Source organism: Mustela erminea, chromosome 7, assembly GCF_009829155.1.
Source record: "Mustela erminea isolate mMusErm1 chromosome 7, mMusErm1.Pri, whole genome shotgun sequence".
NCBI lineage: Eukaryota > Metazoa > Chordata > Mammalia > Carnivora > Mustelidae > Mustela > Mustela erminea.
Genome location: NC_045620.1, coordinates 75,330,483 through 75,349,001, shown reverse-complemented (window position 1 = coordinate 75,349,001; position 18,519 = coordinate 75,330,483). Strand labels below are relative to the sequence as shown.

The window sequence follows — 18,519 nt, the reverse complement described above, 5'->3', positions numbered from 1 at the left end:
GTCCCCTGTGACCAAAGCAGTTTTAGCTGTTAACAGTGAAAGTAGGCACATTACAAAATTTTTCTCAGTAAATGAAACAAATACTTCATTGTGGATGTTGTTGTGGTTGCATGCAAGGTTATTTTTTCTTTAAAGCTATTTGTGACCATTTAGTAAATAAACATAGTAAGTAAATCTACCTGACACTACTAAAAGGACATATTATTTCTGGCTTTTAAAATGCAATAATCAGTCTTTAAGTAATAAGATGTCTGTTAGATTAATCAATTTCCCAGAGTTAGATTCTTTCTCCTTCAACAAGAGCTTGTTAGTTGCATAACTTCATGAATTATATTGTGTTTAACATTTGATTAAATAATATGAAATGCTTTTCTCCTGCAGATGTGGACAAAGTACAAGAAAGCAGAAATTCAAAAAGCAGGTCTAGGGAGCAGCAAAGCTCCTAATTCTATTACCCACTACATGACATGTGGGCCAAGTGGTGAGTTCTTGCTTAAAATGTAAATGAGATTAGTCTCATTTATACAAACTAACCATGTTACTTATAAGAACAAGTGCACATTGCATTAACAGATGTAAATATTGCTTGCTTATTTCATGATTTTCTGTCCTAATTACTAGTCAAGCAAGATTTATTGATTGATGTAAGTTTTTGCTTGTCAGTGCAGGCAACAAACCTTTAAATAGTTTTCTTTTTTTCTTAATTTAAATTTGATTTTACTCATCAATAATGTTTTAGGAATTCCTTTTTTAATTTGAAGCCCTTTTTTTTTTTTTTGGTAGGAATACAACTTTCCCACAGTGTTTTTGATAACTGAGAATAAACAATAAATTAAATATCTTTTGTATGAAGAGCCACTTGAAGAAAAATTTGTCTCTGGCTTTCTGTCACTCTCCTTCCTGTAGAAGACATATCTGGTGCATGTTGTTCTTATAGTGTCTGCTCTGATTTTTATATCTTTCTCTTATCTTCAAGCTTTTCTTATATTTTCTTTCTTCTTTCTACCTTCCAACTAAATACAGAGAGAAAAGTGTCCTTCAGTTTATCAGTGTGAAGCCTTTATTTCTGAAGTAACAAGACACCCAACTATAGGAATCATTTTACAAATCTTTAAGGAGACTTTAAACAATCCTTCGTGACTAGAGCAGGCAAGAAATAAAAAACCTTCATTCCTTCCTTGAATCAAGGAGCACTACTGGAGTCAACTGCCAAAATTTTTAGAAGGTTTTAGGACTTACTATACATTGTATTGATAAGATCTACTGATTAAAGGATGTTCTCTCACTAAGGACCAAGTGTTTTAAGGTTCCAAGAAGTACTCCAAGAACAGTCTACTTCTTTTGTCATTTGTTTATGAATTTATCCATGTTTGCTTAATGCTTCTGCTAAGTATTAGCCAAAATCTAGCCATTTATATTTAGTTGTGTAAATCTAAATTAAATGCTGTAGTATGTTGTGGAATGTACTATATATCAAGATACAGAGAACATTGTTTTGGCATGTCAGAGCCTTACTTGGTTAGCAGACTGCATGTGTTGGTATCCTTTCTTTTCTTTTAACCAGTTATTTTGATGCACTGCAAAAGAAATTCAGTTTATAAAGATAAATCTGAAAAATAGGAGCTATAAAAATTTACAGTAATATTAATCTTTCTGTATTACCCTTTAAGCAACACTAAGCATTCATACGTGGATCCAAGGTAATTAAAAAGTGTTTTCCTGAAACTTTTTTAGTAAGGTGGTTTTCCAACAAATTGCATTCCCAAGATAATGCTGTTGTGTTTTAAATTCATTTCCCTTCTTTAGTATTGGGTTATGTATGTGTGTTTGTTTTTTTAACATGAGAGCTGACTGTTGCTTAAGAAGTTTTCTTACGGCAAAAAAAAAAAAAAAAATTGTAAATAATTTACTATGATCTACATTTTGCCAGGAACTCATTTATTTTTAAGGTTATCACATATTAATAAGAACTTTTCTGTTTTTGTCCTTTATAATAATACATTAAAGTTGGTAACTGTTATTGGTACTTTTGAAATATTTGTATGCATTTGTTACCTTAAACATTTGAAAGAAGCACAAAAAAAGTAGATTTTGTTAACCCAGGGAAACATCCGTTTTTTTGTAGCTCCAATTTTATATCACAGTTTTATTTTCTTATGAAATCAAAAAAATGCATTGATACTTATTAATGCAAATTCATTATTTAACATAAATATCAGCATAATCTTAAAGGTCTGAAATGAGAAAGATGATGACTTTTTTATTTTAACAGTATACTTCTTAGGCTCTCATTTCCAGCTCTAAAAATCTTTCTGGAATAATTCCATATTCATAGTGTGGTCTAGGAACTATGTGTTTCATCACTAACCTAGTAGCCATGAGAACTGTGTCTCTCCCTCTCTAACCTTCCCTCCCCCTCTTTTTGGTAGGCCAGTTAGCAGTATTGTGTTCATAGTCTACTTTCAGAAAGACATAACGAAAAGAAAGATAGCATGTATAGTTGGCCAGAAATTAAAAAGGAATTTAGAGAACTTGGATTTACTTAATGCCACCATTAACTTGGGTTTTGCCACCAAATAATGCTGTAAAATTAAATCACTTTTAAACTCTTGGATGAAAGGTGCTATGTAAATGTAAATACAAAGGATTCTTACTAAAATACAACTGTTGCACAACAGACTTATTTAAAACTTATTCTCTAGACTTTAAACAATCCTTCGTGACTAGAGCAGACAAGAAATGAAAAACCTTCATCCATCTCTCTCCACCATGACTCCCTAGATTCAAGAATCAAACTGATAATGGGCATCATGGCAGTCTAGAGATACTTGCATGTAAAAAATGTAAATTCATTCTTAGGTGGATAAATTGAAAGTAAATATAGAAGTTATGTTTTAGCTAGATACAGTAAGTGGGTAACTTAGATTTATATTAACTAGCATCTAATTTGCACAACTAGGACACATCCCAGGACAATAACTGAAAGTTGGAATTTAATGAGTAGGAAGCGCCACAGCTTGACCTCTCCAGAACACTAATGTCCTAAAACAGAGGACCTATTTACTTAAGCAGCACATTATTGCTTCACATCGAACATGCTCAGGGGCAGCTTATATATTACTGGGTCTGATGAGGCTGACCCTGAGAAAGTGCAGTTAGAGACAACCAAGGGGAAACACTTAAGACTGCAAAAGTAGGAATATTCTCAATTATATTCATTATCTTTTTCATACCATTTCAAGAAAGGACTAGATAATAACCGCATGAATATTTTACTTTCTCCAAAAGATTCAGAAGAAATTTAGTAGGAAGTCACTCCTTTCCCTTAGATAATCTGCTTCTGCCAAACAAAGTAGTATGGCTACCTAGAAACTTACTGGGGCCACTTTCCTGACTGGGGCCTGACATGCTTTTATCTGGCTATCTTCTAAATCAACAGCTAACCCCCCTCCCAAGAAACTGAAGATTTAATATACAGGGTAATAAGCTTCCACAAAGAACTCCAATAAAGTGCTTCAGATCTGGCCATGTGGAAAGGTTTGGTCCACGTTTTTAAACTGGTGGTTACCAAAGAGTTCACGTAAACAGGTTTGTATGTAGCACCTTTCATGCAAGGAAGGCATGGTAAGAGCCTATTAAAAAATCACTGTGCATATTACAGAATTGCAGCCACCTCACAAATGAAGTATTACAGCCTGCACTGTCTTAACAGTTTATGTCAGGAAGTGAAAAAGATGCTGTACCAAATCTGGAATTACAATGAGGAGTAATAATGTATGCTAAATGACTTTGTATTTTAAGTTACATTTATGAGGAAAGTGAGTTTTGTGTTTTTCTTTTCTGCTACACTTCGTCCTGAGATGTATTTTTTCTTTAAGCCTTGAATGAGTAATACAAAAGGAGCCCATTTTGTGATATAAACCTTGATGTACATGTTGAGATATTTGGACAATGAAAATGCCTTAAAAGGAATGCTTATGGATAAAGTTGCACTTATAACACCCTTTAACAAAACCTGATTTTAAACTGTCTTTTTCTTTTCTACTAAGGGTTCTCTTTCAATGTTTGCCATTGTACTTAATAATTGTTATTAAATACCAAATCAAATAATATAAAAGCTGTAACATTTCCTTTAAAAGTAATACTACTGAGGGATTTGGAGTTGAATGGCAATGATTATTACTTGGTAATACCCATCATCAGCCACAGGAAGCCAGTATGTACAACCATCATTGGTTGGATTTATGTTTTTAAAAACATTTCATTATTTTTCATTTTAGACTTTATTACTCCTTAAAAAATTAAGTTGGTTTAATAGTCACTTAAACTGATCTAAAAATAAAACAGGTGATTTTTATAACAAGTGGTTAATAATCATTTAAAAATTATAACATATAATTTAGCTAAGTATTATCTTTCTTTTCCCTTTGCCCTGGAAAACCTTTTTTCCAATATAACCCATAATCTTGTTTAGATGATTCTAGATCTTTTAGGGAGGAGTACTGGAGGTTTGGGAAAAGAATGGAATCTTACCAGTTCTGTCAATCCTCATATAGGTTTAAATACAGTAATATATTGCACAAAGCAGTGTCTTTCATTTTCATTTATTGACTTTGGGGAGGCAGAATGTTAAGAGAGGCAACCAGTTGTGTATTCTGAGGCAGGTTAGTCTGTGCATATTACAGAATTGCAGCCACTGCTAAGTTATTCTGAGCAGGTTTTCACTATAAGATGGGAAGGGCACTATCTACTGTCCTCCATCTTTGGTTTCTATTCATTAAACCTTTATTTTATGTGCAAAGCAGTCTAAAATTTCCTCTTAGAGATGTAGTAAACAGCAGGTAAAAGGTAACATGGCACCTTAGAATAAGGTATCATTTATGGAAATATTTACTAACTCCACATCTTTTAAAGTCACTTTTTTTTTTTTTTAAGAAGATTTTATTTATTTGACAGACACAGTGAGAGAGCGAACACAAGCAGGGGGAGTGGGAGAGGGAAAAGCAGACTTCCCTCTGAGCAGGGAGCCCCATGTGATGCCAGGCTCCATCCCAGGACTCTGGGGCCATGACCTGAGCTGAAGGCAGACGCTTAACTAAGCCACCCAGGTGCCCTTAAAGTCACTCTTCATAGAAATTCTGCCATGAGTAGACTTGCAGTGTCTAATCCTATATACCAAGAAATGACATTTTTACTTATTTTGCCTCTTAGCAACAAACTAGTTACACTATTACTACCAGGTGGAAATTACTTTTGAGTGGCCAAACTTAGTAAACTATGGGTAGGTCATGACTATCCCATTTGATTGCACCAGAGGCAAATATGAGAATTTTCATGACGAGAACTCTAGACTACTTCCGTAATATAGTCCACCTCAGACCTTCAACTAATGAAGGTTTTAATTTAAGCAAAAAAATGTGTCTCACTCCACAATTTTGAACTAGCTTACACAGAACTGACAATACATAATCATGAGTTCTTACACTGTTTCAGATGCCCTAACTGAAGGGGGGATGAGTAAGACTTAATATACAGGACACAAAAAAAATTTCCAAGTATATTCACATTTCTAACCTCTCAGAAAGATTAAACAAATCTTTCCCTAATCCTCATTCCCCAAAGATAACCACTTTCAACAATTTAACGTATTTCTATATTCCTTTTTCTCTATATGTACAATATATGTATAATTTTATATATGCTGGTTTTTTGCAAGTTTTTCAAGTAAACACCCTAAAGAAGATGTAAGATAGTTAATCTTAACTAGCCTTAGTTTATTGTTAATATTCTCTCAATTGTTGAAGGCATTCCTGTAATGAGTAGTGCCCATGGGCGATGGGAAGTGAACTCTCTGAACTGACTAAAACTACCTCAATATATCTTTTTAAAAGCAGTTCCTTTTTATAGGGCACCTGGCCAGCTCAGTCAGTAGCATTTGTGACCCTGGATCTCAAAGTTGTAAATTTGAACCCTACCTTGGGTCTACGTAGAGATTACTTTAAAAACAAAACAAAACAAGGGGCGCCTGGGTGGCTCAGTGGATTAAGCCGCTGCCTTCGGCTCAGGTCATGATCTCGGTGTCCTGGGATCGAGCCCCGCATCGGGCTCTTTGCTCAGTGGGGAGCCTGCTTCTCTCTCTCTCTCTCTCTGCCTACTTGTGATCTCTCTCTGTCAAATAAATAAAAATCTTTAAAAAAAAAACAAAAAACAAAACAAAACAAACCTCAGCTCCTTTTAGACAAAACATTCCTCCCTAAAATGATTTCATCACCAAATCAAGGTGCTAAATATTCCTATCAATTTTAATGCTTTTTATAAATTACAAGAAAAACAGCTTTCAGAAATAGATGTATTATAAGTATCAGCCCAATTAGTTGTTTTTATCAAAATTTAGTATTATGGGATCATGTCCTGTGTTCTTCACAAATGTGATAAAGTCTTCAGGGCTCAATCCCATGGTTGCAGCATTGGTCATTGGATGAAAGTACACCTTTTCATGTCCACCTTCCAAAAAAGCTGAATCCAGAACAAATTTCACATCTCCGTCATCACAGAAGAGTGCCAAAGGTGTGGCACAGCCTTGGCCAACTTTTAGTTTTTCTAGCATGGCTGTTTCATCAGCAAACCGAAGATTTCCACTCCCAACACCTAATTGCTTGGCAAGATCATTTAAATTAATTTGTCTATCATGAAGAACTGTCACCAGCCAATATCCTTTTTTCTTCTTGTCTTTAAGAAATAAGTTCTTACTGTGTGCTCCTTTCAAATGCTGGACATGAGGCATCATTTCTTCAACTGTAAACACCTGTAAAAAATAAAATGAAAACTTCAAAAATATGCATGTACACATACTCTGCTTGCTGGGTGAAAACAGCAAGGTTAGGGAGCACCCAGTGCCGTGGATGTCACTGGTAGGGACCCATTCCCAGCCCATTATGAAATAACACACCTACCTTGCCATTTCAATCCCTCATCTGGAGACTTCTTGGGCCAGTTATCTTTTACAATGTGCTGCCCAAGCACTCCTACTCTTAAAGTGTTTTTGTTTTGTTTTCTTTAAACTTTTGGTACTGAGAATCTATAGCTGATACTCCTACCGGGTCCCTTTTGCGCTCTGGATCCCGGGAAACGTCCTAGAACCGACATTTCTGCGGCACCTTACCGCTGGGGCCTCTGGTCTTCACCGCCCCGCCCGAGAGCCGCCGCAGCGGAGCCCACCTCGCCGGCAGGGCTGTCCCCGCAGAAGCGCCTTACCTCCGGGTGCTCCACAACCTCCGTATGGATGGCCAGGGCGCCGAGCCGCTGCTCCAGCTCTGCCCGCAATTCCTTAGCCGCCATGCTGCCGTCGTGGCCAGAAAGAGACTGGGCGGAGAAGCGGTGAAATGGGCGTGGCCTCCTGAGCGGCTGGCCCAATGGAGGCTAGGGCGGAAGTACCAGGAGCGAATAGGGGGCTCCAGAAATCCAGTGCAGCTCCTTCCGGAGGCGGGCGCAAACAGTCGGCGCGCGCTCTTCCGGGGCCGCCGCGGCCTCTGTGGATGTGGTCTGCAGGGATTCCCTGGCGGCAAGAGCGTGAGGCTTTCTCTATCCCGAGTTCCCCAGGAGGAAGGCACATGCCTTCCGTAGTCCCACTTCAGGTTCTCTAGGCTCAGCATAATTTCCATTTAAACAGAATCAGGGCCACCGAAGTTTTTGCGTAGGGAGTGTTGGAGAAGGTTGTGGAGAGGATGTGACCACGGGTAATCCCCAGGCAGAGAAGCTCTCTTCCCCTTTCCCTTGTCCTTGAAATGTATCTTCTGACCCTGTTCCTGTACCGGCAGCCACTTGAAGGACATTGCCTTGACAGCGTAATGTGATACTGCAAGCATCAGGACCGTTTTGTAGCTGAAATTCCCCTAAGGCCTCTGCATAAACTCAAGATTCTAGCAGGTGGGTGCTGAGATCGCTGTCTTGTGGCTGCCCGAGGCAAGCCTCCTGTTGAGTTCCGTTGCTTATTAAACTTGCCACTAGTCATTATAGAGTGGTCTGCCTTTTCTTCCAGACTCTTCTTGGCTTTACCTTGTCTGGGAAGGGGGGCAGTTTCAGATTTTACCGGAGGACTTTAAGAGATTTTCGAATCAACAGGGAGAGAGTAGGGTGCCAAAATGCCTATTCTTTTACGACTTTTCAACTTTTTTTTTTTTTTGAAAGAATTTATTCATTTATTTGACTAAGAGCGAGAAAACACGAGCAGGGAGAGCAGGAGAGGGAGAAGTAGGCTTCCCAGCGAGCTGGAAGCCGGATGCGGGGCTTGATCCCAGGACCCTGGGATTATGACCTGAGCCAAAGGCAGTTGCTTAACGACTGAGCCACCCAGGCGCCCCACGACTTTTCAACTTTTAATTTATAAATTACAATTTCACATTTGACCTTTCCTGAAAGTTACCTTTTGTTATTATTCGTGTACAAATAATTGGTGGTGGCAACCGCAACTTGCCTTTTTTGGAGGCAGTTTGCCTACCTCGGCGTGGGATTTTCCATTATCCTGTGAAACTCTCAGTCACCACTTTTTTTCACTAGGTTTCTTTCTAAAAATGAAATTAGAAAGCATTAGAATAGGAAAGAGCACCCATTTGAAGATATGGCATATCCCAAATAATTGTCTTTAAATGTTGACGGTGTTCAAGAAAACCCCAATCCAATCATGGTGAACTGAGAGTAAACAGGGGAAAGAAGAATTGGAATCTGATTGTAACCAAGAAAGGTAAGTATGTCCCAAAGTAGGAAACATGAACTCCATCTTTCAGTTATTCAAGCCATGAACTCTTGCATTCAGCATACCACATGCAGACACGCACACACACACACACACACACACACACACACACACACATTCCCTTATAGCAAATCCATCACAGTTCAGTTTCTCAAATCCTTCCACTTCTCACAACCTCTATCACCACAGCCCAAACTACAACTATTTCCCCACTTGGCTAACACTAATGTTCTCTTAATTTTAGTCCACCTGTGGTGGGGTGACCACGTGTCCTGCTCCAAGCAAGTCTTACAACCAAAGATATTTATTATAAAATGAAACTAAATCTGTCTATGGTAAAAGCACTTAATATTGCTGTTTAAAAACTATCCTGGAGTCCAGGGATCGAGTCCCGCATCAGGCTCCCAGCTCCACAGGGAGTCTGCTTCTCTCTCTGACCTTCTCCTCGCTCATGCTCTCTCTCACTGTCTCTCTCTCTCAAATAAATAAATAAAATCTTAAAAAAAAAAAAAACTATCCTAACCTAGATTTAATGCACTATTTATCAAGCATTTGTGTCAACATTGTATCAAATAGAAAAGAAATGCTATCTATCCTTGGTGTAGTCCTTTGTCTTCAAGGCAAATACAATCTCAAATTTATACTGCAAACAACATGAAACAGATTAAATTCAAAATGATTAGCATGAACTTAAGGAACTAGATATTTAGCCATAGAACTTGAATTTTAAAAATATATATATATATAGAAATCTCAATTCTAGGAGAGAGGTAGCATCTGATAAATATAGTTTATTGAATTGTTTTACAAACAGGACAAGACGTATTAAGTTTTGTGGCATTTATATAAGAACGTGTTGAGGGAAAGACTCGTTATTTTTAGGAAGAGTATGGATATTTGACAGAAAAGGACGGATTCTGGAAAAAAAAAAGGAGCTGGAGAATGGAGTTACGCCAGGATCCATGAAACCGGGGACACAGATCTAAGTTTGCTCAAAGTAAAAGAAACAGTTAACAACTGTAGCCTATGTAGCAAAGGAAATAAAAAGGCCAAGATACTTATCAACATCATGGGGATTTGGCATCGTGGCATTTATTAGAAATCCCCATTACTGAGTGAAACAAAGGGCAATTCCAGAACAGGTGAATTGAAAGCTACCCTAGGAAGCTGTAAATATCCCAAACAAGGGAAACAATAGGGAAAAGTGCTTGCTGCAGTCTATGCCTCTTCCACTTATCTTTTGGAACATCTCTATGTGCCAACCTTTCTGCCCTCAAAGACTTTAAAATCTAGCAGAGGGGACTGAAGCATCCACAGAAGATAAGTCCAAGAAAATGTGACTACTGCCACAATAGTGGCATGATGCAGATGCTTTTGGAGCCCAGAGGAAGGGTGCTAAGACTGGGTTGGTGTACCAAGGAAAGCATTAAGGGAAGATGGCACCAGTTTGAAGAATAAGTAGGACTCTGCCAGGAAAAAAAAAAAAAAAAGTAGGACTCTGCCAGGATTTTGAGGGATGGAGGATGGAGGTGAAAAAGCATGGTACGTCTTGGGGCAGTATGAACTGGTGTGACAGTAGAGCAGAATGAGAGGCCCATCAGCAGAAGACAAAGCTAGAAGTAGGCACAAAGAATTGTACCTGCTGCACTAAGGAATGGGGAATGTCCCACCATCAAGGGCCATGTTAAATAAATTAGGCGACAACTTCCTAGGGAATTCTGTATTCTCAATCATGCTCTCAATATTTGAAAATACAGGGAAGCACAATTCAGTAAATTGAGAAAATGAATTATAGGAGAGGATAGACAACACAGCCCCAATTTTGCTTCAAAATACACATAGCTGTATAACAGTGTAACTAAAAAACAAAACAAAAAAACAAGCCCCAAAAACCACCTATTTGGTATTAGCATCTTCCCCTAATCCTGCTCCACAAAAACCAGCTTCTAAAGGCCTATGGAAGAGGATTCTCCCAGGTCGGGAGAAGATGGAGGTTGGTTCCTAGAATAAGAAAGGAGAAAGCAGCTGGATGTAGGAGGAAATTGAAGTTTCCTCAGAGTCAGAAAAGCAGGAGAGGACTGGAGTGGGAAGGACGGGCGGGTAGAGAAGAGTCCCTTTCTTGGCACTTTGTCCAGGCAGTGGGTAGCAAGATAGGATCCTGTCAGTGGCAGGCAGTCTCCCTGGGCCAGCATTGCCTAAGCAGGTGAGACAAGTATATCTGAACATCACTGCTCAATGAGGAGCCATGACAAGAAAGACAATAACCCACAGTCCAGTTCCCTGGCTCCTCCCAAGTCTCAGTTTCCTGGATGATTCTATGGAGTAGGGAGGAAATCTTAGCGATAGCCTCAGGTTAATGTTCCTTGCAGCTCCAACATGTGGGGACACGGGCCATATTATATTCAACTCAAAATATGATTGAAGATCAGCTATGGACTAAAGGGACAGTGGTGAGCAAAACCAAGCAGAGACCCTGCCCTTGTGAAGCAAATAGTATATTGCAGGAGACAGATATTAATTAGTCAAATAATCACAGAAAAAAATGTTAAATTGTGTGGGTAACAAGCGCTAACAAGGACACATAGGCAATGCTAGGAAAGTCCATAATAAGAGAATTTCACCTTGTCAGGGGGAAGAAGGAGTGGGTCAAGGAAGGTATCCCTGAGGAAGTAAAGCAATGAAATCTGAAAGATGAGTGGGAATGAAGAGGGCAGAGAGAGGAGAGAAGAGTAAGCCAGGCAGAGGAAACAGCATGACGCTGTGTGCAAAGGTGAGAAGAGGCAAATCGGGGAAGAGGCACTGAAAGATGGTCAGTGTCAGGGCGGCTGGGTGGCCAAGTCAATTAAGTGTCTGCCTTAGGCTCAGGTCATGATCCTAGAGTTCTGGGATCAAGCTCCGCGTCGGACTCCCCGCTGTGTGGGAGATCTGCCTCTCCCTCTCCCACTCCCCCTGCCTGTGTTCCCTCTCTCACTATCTCTCTCTCTGTCACATAGATAAATAAAATCTTTAAAAAAAAAAAAAAAAGGTCAGTGTTACTGGCATCCAACAAGCAAGGGGAGTGGGGTCATGGCTCCAGTTCCCACACACTAGACCTGGTAACTAAAATTCTTACCTGCTAAAAATACATTTCTCAAAGTGGTTATCTCTGGCTAATTTTCTTTGTATTTTCTATCTTCCAAAAATTTCTATGTTTCTATGTATTTTTATAATGGAGGGGGGAATCAATAGGTTATTAAAAATAAAGAAATATAAACCTCATCTCCACAAATAAGACAGAGATCACATGAGGGTATTTTCAACAAAGACTTCAAAAGGGAAGAAAGTTAAAATATAAACAAAATTAATAAGTGAGCAGACTGAATTTAATTACTTCCCAATGAAAATATGAAACTAGTGAAAACATTCCGTTTTCTTGCCTGCAGAAATAGTGGTTTTGTACAACATAAACAAAATGCATGTAGTAGGAGACAGTTGATTAAGCAGAGAAGCAGCAGTTTTCCTTTTGTTCACTTTAAACACTCATTTAAAATTCGTTGGTCCTAAGGACTCAGAGGACTCTTAGTTCTGTTAAGAAAAATTATCCAAAACCTGGAAATAAGTGAAGGGCTTACTGTTTGCTCTTTCAATGTCCTGCTAGGATTTGTTTAGCATGTGCTCCTGGGGAACCTCTGATTCTCTAGGAATGGTCACCTTCTTTGACCTGTTATTTTTTAACTATTTATTTAAATATTTAATTATTTAAAATGACTTAGTGAAAGTCATTGACTTAGTGAAATATATTTATATTATTTTTAGTATACAAGTATTGTACATCTCTGTAAGGGTAGATCTTAATGTGTGGAAAACTGATAGTAATATAAATGAGTTTTGTCCCATAGAAGTGTGGATGATTTTTATCCCATAGAAAAGATAAACCCCAAAGTCACAACTTTCTTGTGTTGTAGGATATTAACCAATTTCCTATCTATGTTAGCAATCTTGTTCAAGCATTCTTTCAGCCACTGTAAAGACTTGGCACTCCCTAATTCTCTTTGAATGAGGCTTACCATCTTGTTGATTCCCTCTTTGAAGGGAAGAGTGAAATACATCTTTAGACACGTGATCCCTTTTTAAAATATTTTTAAACTCCTCAAAAATAATACTCTAAGAATTTAACCTTCTTAATTTTGTAATGAAGATATTGATCACCAGAAAGATGAAGTGTCTTATTCAAAGTCTTCATACTCACTGGAGAGAGAGATCAGACAAGGACGTAGGAATAAGAAATGTAGGTTGGTACAGAGGTAAAAACTAAGATGAGCAAGGTCAGGGGATCTAATGCATAATAATGTGGTTCTAGTTTATAATGCTGTATTGTCTAACTGAAATTTGTTAAGAGAGAGGAACTCAAATGTTCCCAACAAAAAATAAATGAATCCATATAAGTAAATTTATGAGATGATGGATGTGTTAATTAACTCAATGGAAGAGGAATACTTTCACTATGTGTATGTGTACCAAATATTCACATTGTACACTTCAAACATCTTACAGTTTTGTCAGTTATACCTCGGTAAAGCTGGAAAGAATGAAATCAAAGACTTTGCAGCATAAAGACTTTTTTTTTTTTAAAGAATATTTATTTATTTGACAGAGACCACAAGTAGGCAGAGAGGCAGGCAGAGAGAGAGGAAGGGAAGCAGGCTCCCTGCTGAGCAGAGAGCCCGATGCGGGGCTTGATCCCAGGACTCTGTGACCATGACCTGAGCCGAAGGCAGAGCCTTTAACCCACTGAGCCACCCAGGCACCCCCAAAAAGACATTTTTAAAGAGATGTAATTGTGTATGAAGAACTCAATGAAGTTGAAGAAACTCAAGAAGAAACCCATAGAAGACCTTTATGTAATTTGGTTGCTAGTGATAGTGAACTATCCCATTGTTGATGAAAGTCCATTGCAGACAACTTTGATGAGTATTCCTACAGCTCTTATTAGAGGTTACTGGAGATTAATATCATGTTCTCCACTAGAAATATACAGTTATTTCTCTTATTGTTTTCCATAAAACACTTTAATAGCAGTAGTCATATTAATGGAAACACAGAGATTTACTACATATCATGAGCTATAGGTTGATACCAAATTAAGTGAGAAAAAATGCTTATATTTATATGTTCAAAAGGTGACATTTCTGAGCTGAATATGAACCTAAAGATCTTCAGTGCAGCTTCTTCAAATATGGAAATGGTTAAGCAACAGCACTGGAATCAAACAGACTTGAATTTAGGTCGCCTCACCGATCACTAAGGATGTGACCTGGACAAGGTACTTAACTTTCCCAGTGATAATGCAGGCCCTCTGGTTTGTTAAAACTGATGTGCAAAAATAAAACATTCAATCTTGCAGAACTGAAATAGATGAGGACTATAAAGCATTAAGAACAAGCCTTGGGGAGGGGGGGAAGGAAAGAAAAAAACAAAGAACAACACTTGGGGCACCTGGATGGCTCAGTTGATTAACCCTCTGACTCCTGATTTTGGCTCATGTCATGATATCAGGGTCATGGGATTGAACCCTGAGTTGGGCTCCATGTTCAGCAGGGAGTCTGCTTCTCTCTCTCTCTCTCTCTCCCCCACTCCGCCCCTTGTTTATGTGTGCTCTCTTTCTCAAATAAATAAATAAATCTTAAAAAAAACAACAAAACAACAACAACAAAAAAAACCAGGGGATCCTGGGTGGCTCAGTTGACGAAGTGCCTGCCTTTAGTTCTGCATGGGGCTCCTTGCTCAGTGGGGATCCTGCTTCTCCCTCTGCCTGCCACTCCCCTGTTTAAGAGCTCTCTCTCTTTGACACATAAATAAATGAAATCTTAACAACAACAACAACAACAATGCCTCATCCTTAGTACATCAGATGAAAGATGTTCATCTGGGGATGTTCATAGGGACTGTGCGATGGAGCAAGTGAGAGCCAGGTGGGCACTGGGCCACTCTGTGCCTTACTGAGGAAAATAATAAAACATGAGCAAAGGCGATCCTAACAAGCTGAGAGGCAAAATGTCATCATATGCATTCTTTGTGCAAACTTGCCATTAGGAGCTCAAGAAGCAGCACTCAAATGCATTAGTCAACTTCTCAGAGTTTTCTAGGAAGCGCTTTGAGAGGTGAGAGAGAGAGGAAAATTTGAAGAGGCGGGCAAGACTGGTTGTGAAAGCAAAATGAAAACTTAGATCCTCTCTAAAGGGGAAACAAAAAAAAGAAGTTCAAGGATACCAATGCACCCAGGATACCTTCTGTGGCCTTTTTCTTATTTTGTTCTGAGCATTGCCCTAAAATCAAAGGAGAACATCCCAGCCTATCCATTGGTGACCTTGCAAAGAAACTGGGAGGGATGTGGAGTGACACTACTGCAGTTGACAAGCAGTCTCACGAAAAGGAGGCCACCAGGTTGCAGGAAAAATATGAAAAGGATACACTGAGCTAAAGGAAAGACTGATGTGGGGGAAAAGGAGTCATCAAGGATGAAAAAAGCAAGAAAAAGTAGGCAGACGAGGAACATGGAGAAGACAAGTTGGTACTAGCGCAGTTTTTTTCTTGTCTATAAAGCGTTTTAACCCCCTGTACACAACTCGCTCCTTTGAAAGAAAAAAGTTGAAAAGTAAGAAGAAAAAAAGAGAAACAAAAATGAAATCATTGGCAGATCTCAAATCTGCTACTGTGCGAAGAACAACTGCTGTCATAAAATAGTGAATATAATATTTATGTGACTGGGAAGTGACTGGCAATGAAGAGAAGTGAAGATTATAACTATCCCGGATCATTTTAGATTGCCATGATTCAGGTTCTCAAGTCTTTTCTAGTTTCAAAATTCCTGGCTCCATCTCTCTAGCAATTAGACTGCAGGGTTTCTTTGCTTTATGAAGCCAGCAAATGACAGGTGAGACAGAAAACAAAACAGATTTAAATCTTGTCATTATGATCAGCTTTCCCATAGCCCTGATCAGTTCCTCTTCAGATGACACTTGTTTTTATGCTGTTCCTTATCCTCCTGCTAGAAGAGCCCCAGTGAAATGAATGTAGATCCTTCCACCACTGTCTCCCCAGCTTGGCAGCAATTTGCCTTGCCTCTTTCTCGCAGAAGGCAGTCTAGCCCTAATTATCACCAAGAACTCTAGCTGGCCTGGATATTGAAGTGACCTCACTAGGGGGGCTTTCCATTAAGATCTTGAAAGAAAGAGGCAAGAAAAAGGCTGATAGGGCTAGTTGAAAAGCAGAACTAATAAAAGTTAAAGCCATTTGCTAGAAAGGGAAGGGATACAATACAGCTGCTTCTGTTTTTCATTTTTTTTAAAAGATTGATTGATTGATTTGATGGAGAGAGGGAGTGAGAGCACAAGCAGGGAGAGCAGCAGGCAGAGGGAGAAGAAGGCCCCTGTTGAGCAGGGAGCCTGATTCCAGGACCTTGGGATCATGAACTGAGCTGAAACCAAGAGTCAGATGCTTAACTGACTGAGCCACCAGGCACCCCTGTTTTGTTTTTGTTTGTTTGTTTTGTTTTGTTTTACTGTTCTTTCAATTCAAGTATGCTCATTAGGTGTGTTTTTTGGCATATCATTTGTTAGTTCTGAGAAGTGGCTTTCACCAAGAAGATAGCAATATGAAACATTACTCATGGTTAAGTTGACTCTTTCTATGTCCAAACATGTTTTGTTTCATGGTTAATATGATTAAACTTTTAGAAGGCCAACAAAGGACATGAGATGAAGTGGGAATAAGACCCATTCTGCATCCCTCCCTTTCTCAACAATTTAGTCCTAAAGCCATTAGAGGTGAGAGTAAGACAGGCATCTACAGATATAGGGCAGAAATGGGGTGCAGGTGGGGGTCTGATGGCTCTGCATGGGTGTAAATTTAGATTACAGACAAGTTGCAAAGACAAGGGAAGAGAGTTCCCAAATGGCATTTGTTCAGTTTCCTCTTATGTTAACATTTTACTCCAGCCAAGGTGTGGAGGATCCACCCTTCAAGGGGTGGGTCGGCCTGGGGAACCGGAGCTGAGAAGAGGTAAGAAGAACATAAGCTCAAGGAAGGGGATGGTGTTCAAATTGAAGATTAGTTGCATACAAGGAAATTGCTCAAATAATTAGATATGTCAGGGTTGATGAAAGTCAAGTTTCTCACTGCCCAAAAAAGGAAGTTACAAAAGTGGAAAAGGAAAAGACTAGAGTGAACCTGTGGTCTTAGAATTGTTAATAAGAATTCATGATTTTCAAGGTATAAGGATGGAGATGTGTGCATATGGTGTCTATATTCCCTAGCTTTGTCCACAGAGAGAGCCTGAGAGCAGTGAAACTCCAGTAGCAACGAACACGCCTAATACTCAGAGGTTCGATAGTAAATACCATTCTTCACTGAAAGAAAATAGAACTTCCAGCTTCAGACATTATTCTAGAGCAAGAACTGATCTGGCATCCAGTGGTGTATACTCAAGAATATTCATTGTGAGGTGCCTGGCTGTCTCCATAGAGCATGCAATTTTGACCTTGGGGTTTAAGTTTGAGTTCCATATTGGGTGCAGAGATTACTTAAAATAAAATCTTTAAAAAAATAACATTATTCAATGCAATATGGTTTATGAGTTAAATACTGGAAACAACCCATATATGTAGCTATGTGAGTATGGCACTTACAGACAATGGGATCTTTCACAGTCATTTGAAAAGAAGAATATGGATCTATGTTCCTCAGCATGGAGGTTTCCATTATATATTATTGTAAAGACAAAAAGCAGCATTTATAGTGTTGGGTCCCCCAAAATTGGGTACCCCAATAATGGGTCCATGATTAAAGGAGCGAGACTAATACAAAGCAAAGGTCAAGCAAAGCTTTATTTCGCACCAAGCATCAGGAATCAGACCAACCGTCAAACAGACCAGTCGGGGCCGCCCCTACAGAGAGGACGATCACTCCCTGCTTTCCAGACTAACTTTTATAGAGCAAAGGCCATGTGGTTGGGCCTGGCCACACACAGGTGGCCAATGAGATTGTAACACACAGAGGAAACTCCACAGTGATGCTACGTGACCAACTGAATTACAATTTTTCCTAGTAGACATTTGAACCAGCCTATCACCTAGTTCAGAATTGGCACCCAAAAGGTGCCCAAAGGGCGGGGCCCATATTCCTTGGTAGCTAGGGAGACAGTATGCACCCCCACTGATTGAATACCTCCACCTGGCCTGACCCACCCTTGTATTTGGACTTTGTTACCTGGGACTGGTTTCCCAGACTTGCTTTTAAATAAGTTCCCCTGGTGGGGGCAAGGTTAATTTAAGCTTTACAGCAAAATGGCAGTTCAACCGGGGTGAGGCTGCTCTGGCCGAATAGGCCCTTACAGTAGTATGAATCTTATTTATACATAATTGCATGTTTACATGTATTTTTACATAGAGATAATGGAATGATGTTCACCAAAATAATAAAAGGGGTTATCTCTGGATAGGTGGGGTTTAGGATTTAATTCACTTTCTTTTTTAAAAAAGAAACTTGAAATTTTGGAATAAATTTAGATTATAAGAAAGTTATAAAGACAGTGGAGAATTTCCAAATGTCCTCACCCCATTTTCTCTAATGTTCACATGTTATATCAACTGTGATACATTTGTGAAAATGAAGAAGTTAACACTGGGGTATTACAATTAACTAATTCATTCAGATTTTACTAGTTTTTCTGTTAAAGTGCCTTTTCTGTTCTAAAATTGTATCCAGAATTCCTGCACTGCATATAGTCA

General features: G+C 39.0%; 2 protein-coding genes and 1 pseudogene across 4 annotated transcripts in view; 2 read left to right on the top strand and 1 right to left on the bottom strand.

The window, feature by feature from the left end:
• The window catches only part of CCDC88A (coiled-coil domain containing 88A), a 122,174-nt gene extending 119,927 nt beyond the window's left edge, over nt 1-2,247 (top strand). For all 3 annotated transcript variants that reach the window (XM_032352162.1, XM_032352161.1, XM_032352164.1), the window contains 2 exons: nt 382-481; nt 1,024-2,247. In XM_032352162.1, coding sequence (XP_032208053.1) covers nt 382-446 — 65 coding nt within the window. In that variant the 3' untranslated portion in view covers nt 447-481; nt 1,024-2,247. The remainder of the gene's footprint in view (nt 1-381; nt 482-1,023) is intronic.
• Nucleotides 2,248-6,284: 4,037 nt separating this feature from the next.
• Nucleotides 6,285-7,382, bottom strand: LOC116595591 (prolyl-tRNA synthetase associated domain-containing protein 1). The gene is made up of 2 exons (XM_032352154.1): nt 7,255-7,382; nt 6,285-6,805 (listed from the first exon to the last, which is right to left on the bottom strand). Exons 1-2 carry the CDS (start codon nt 7,336-7,338, stop codon nt 6,371-6,373), a joined length of 519 nt encoding a protein of 172 aa, XP_032208045.1. The 5' UTR covers nt 7,339-7,382; the 3' UTR covers nt 6,285-6,370.
• Nucleotides 7,383-14,697: 7,315 nt separating this feature from the next.
• On the top strand, nt 14,698-15,743 carry LOC116595592 (annotated as a pseudogene).
• Nucleotides 15,744-18,519: the final 2,776 nt, after the last annotated feature.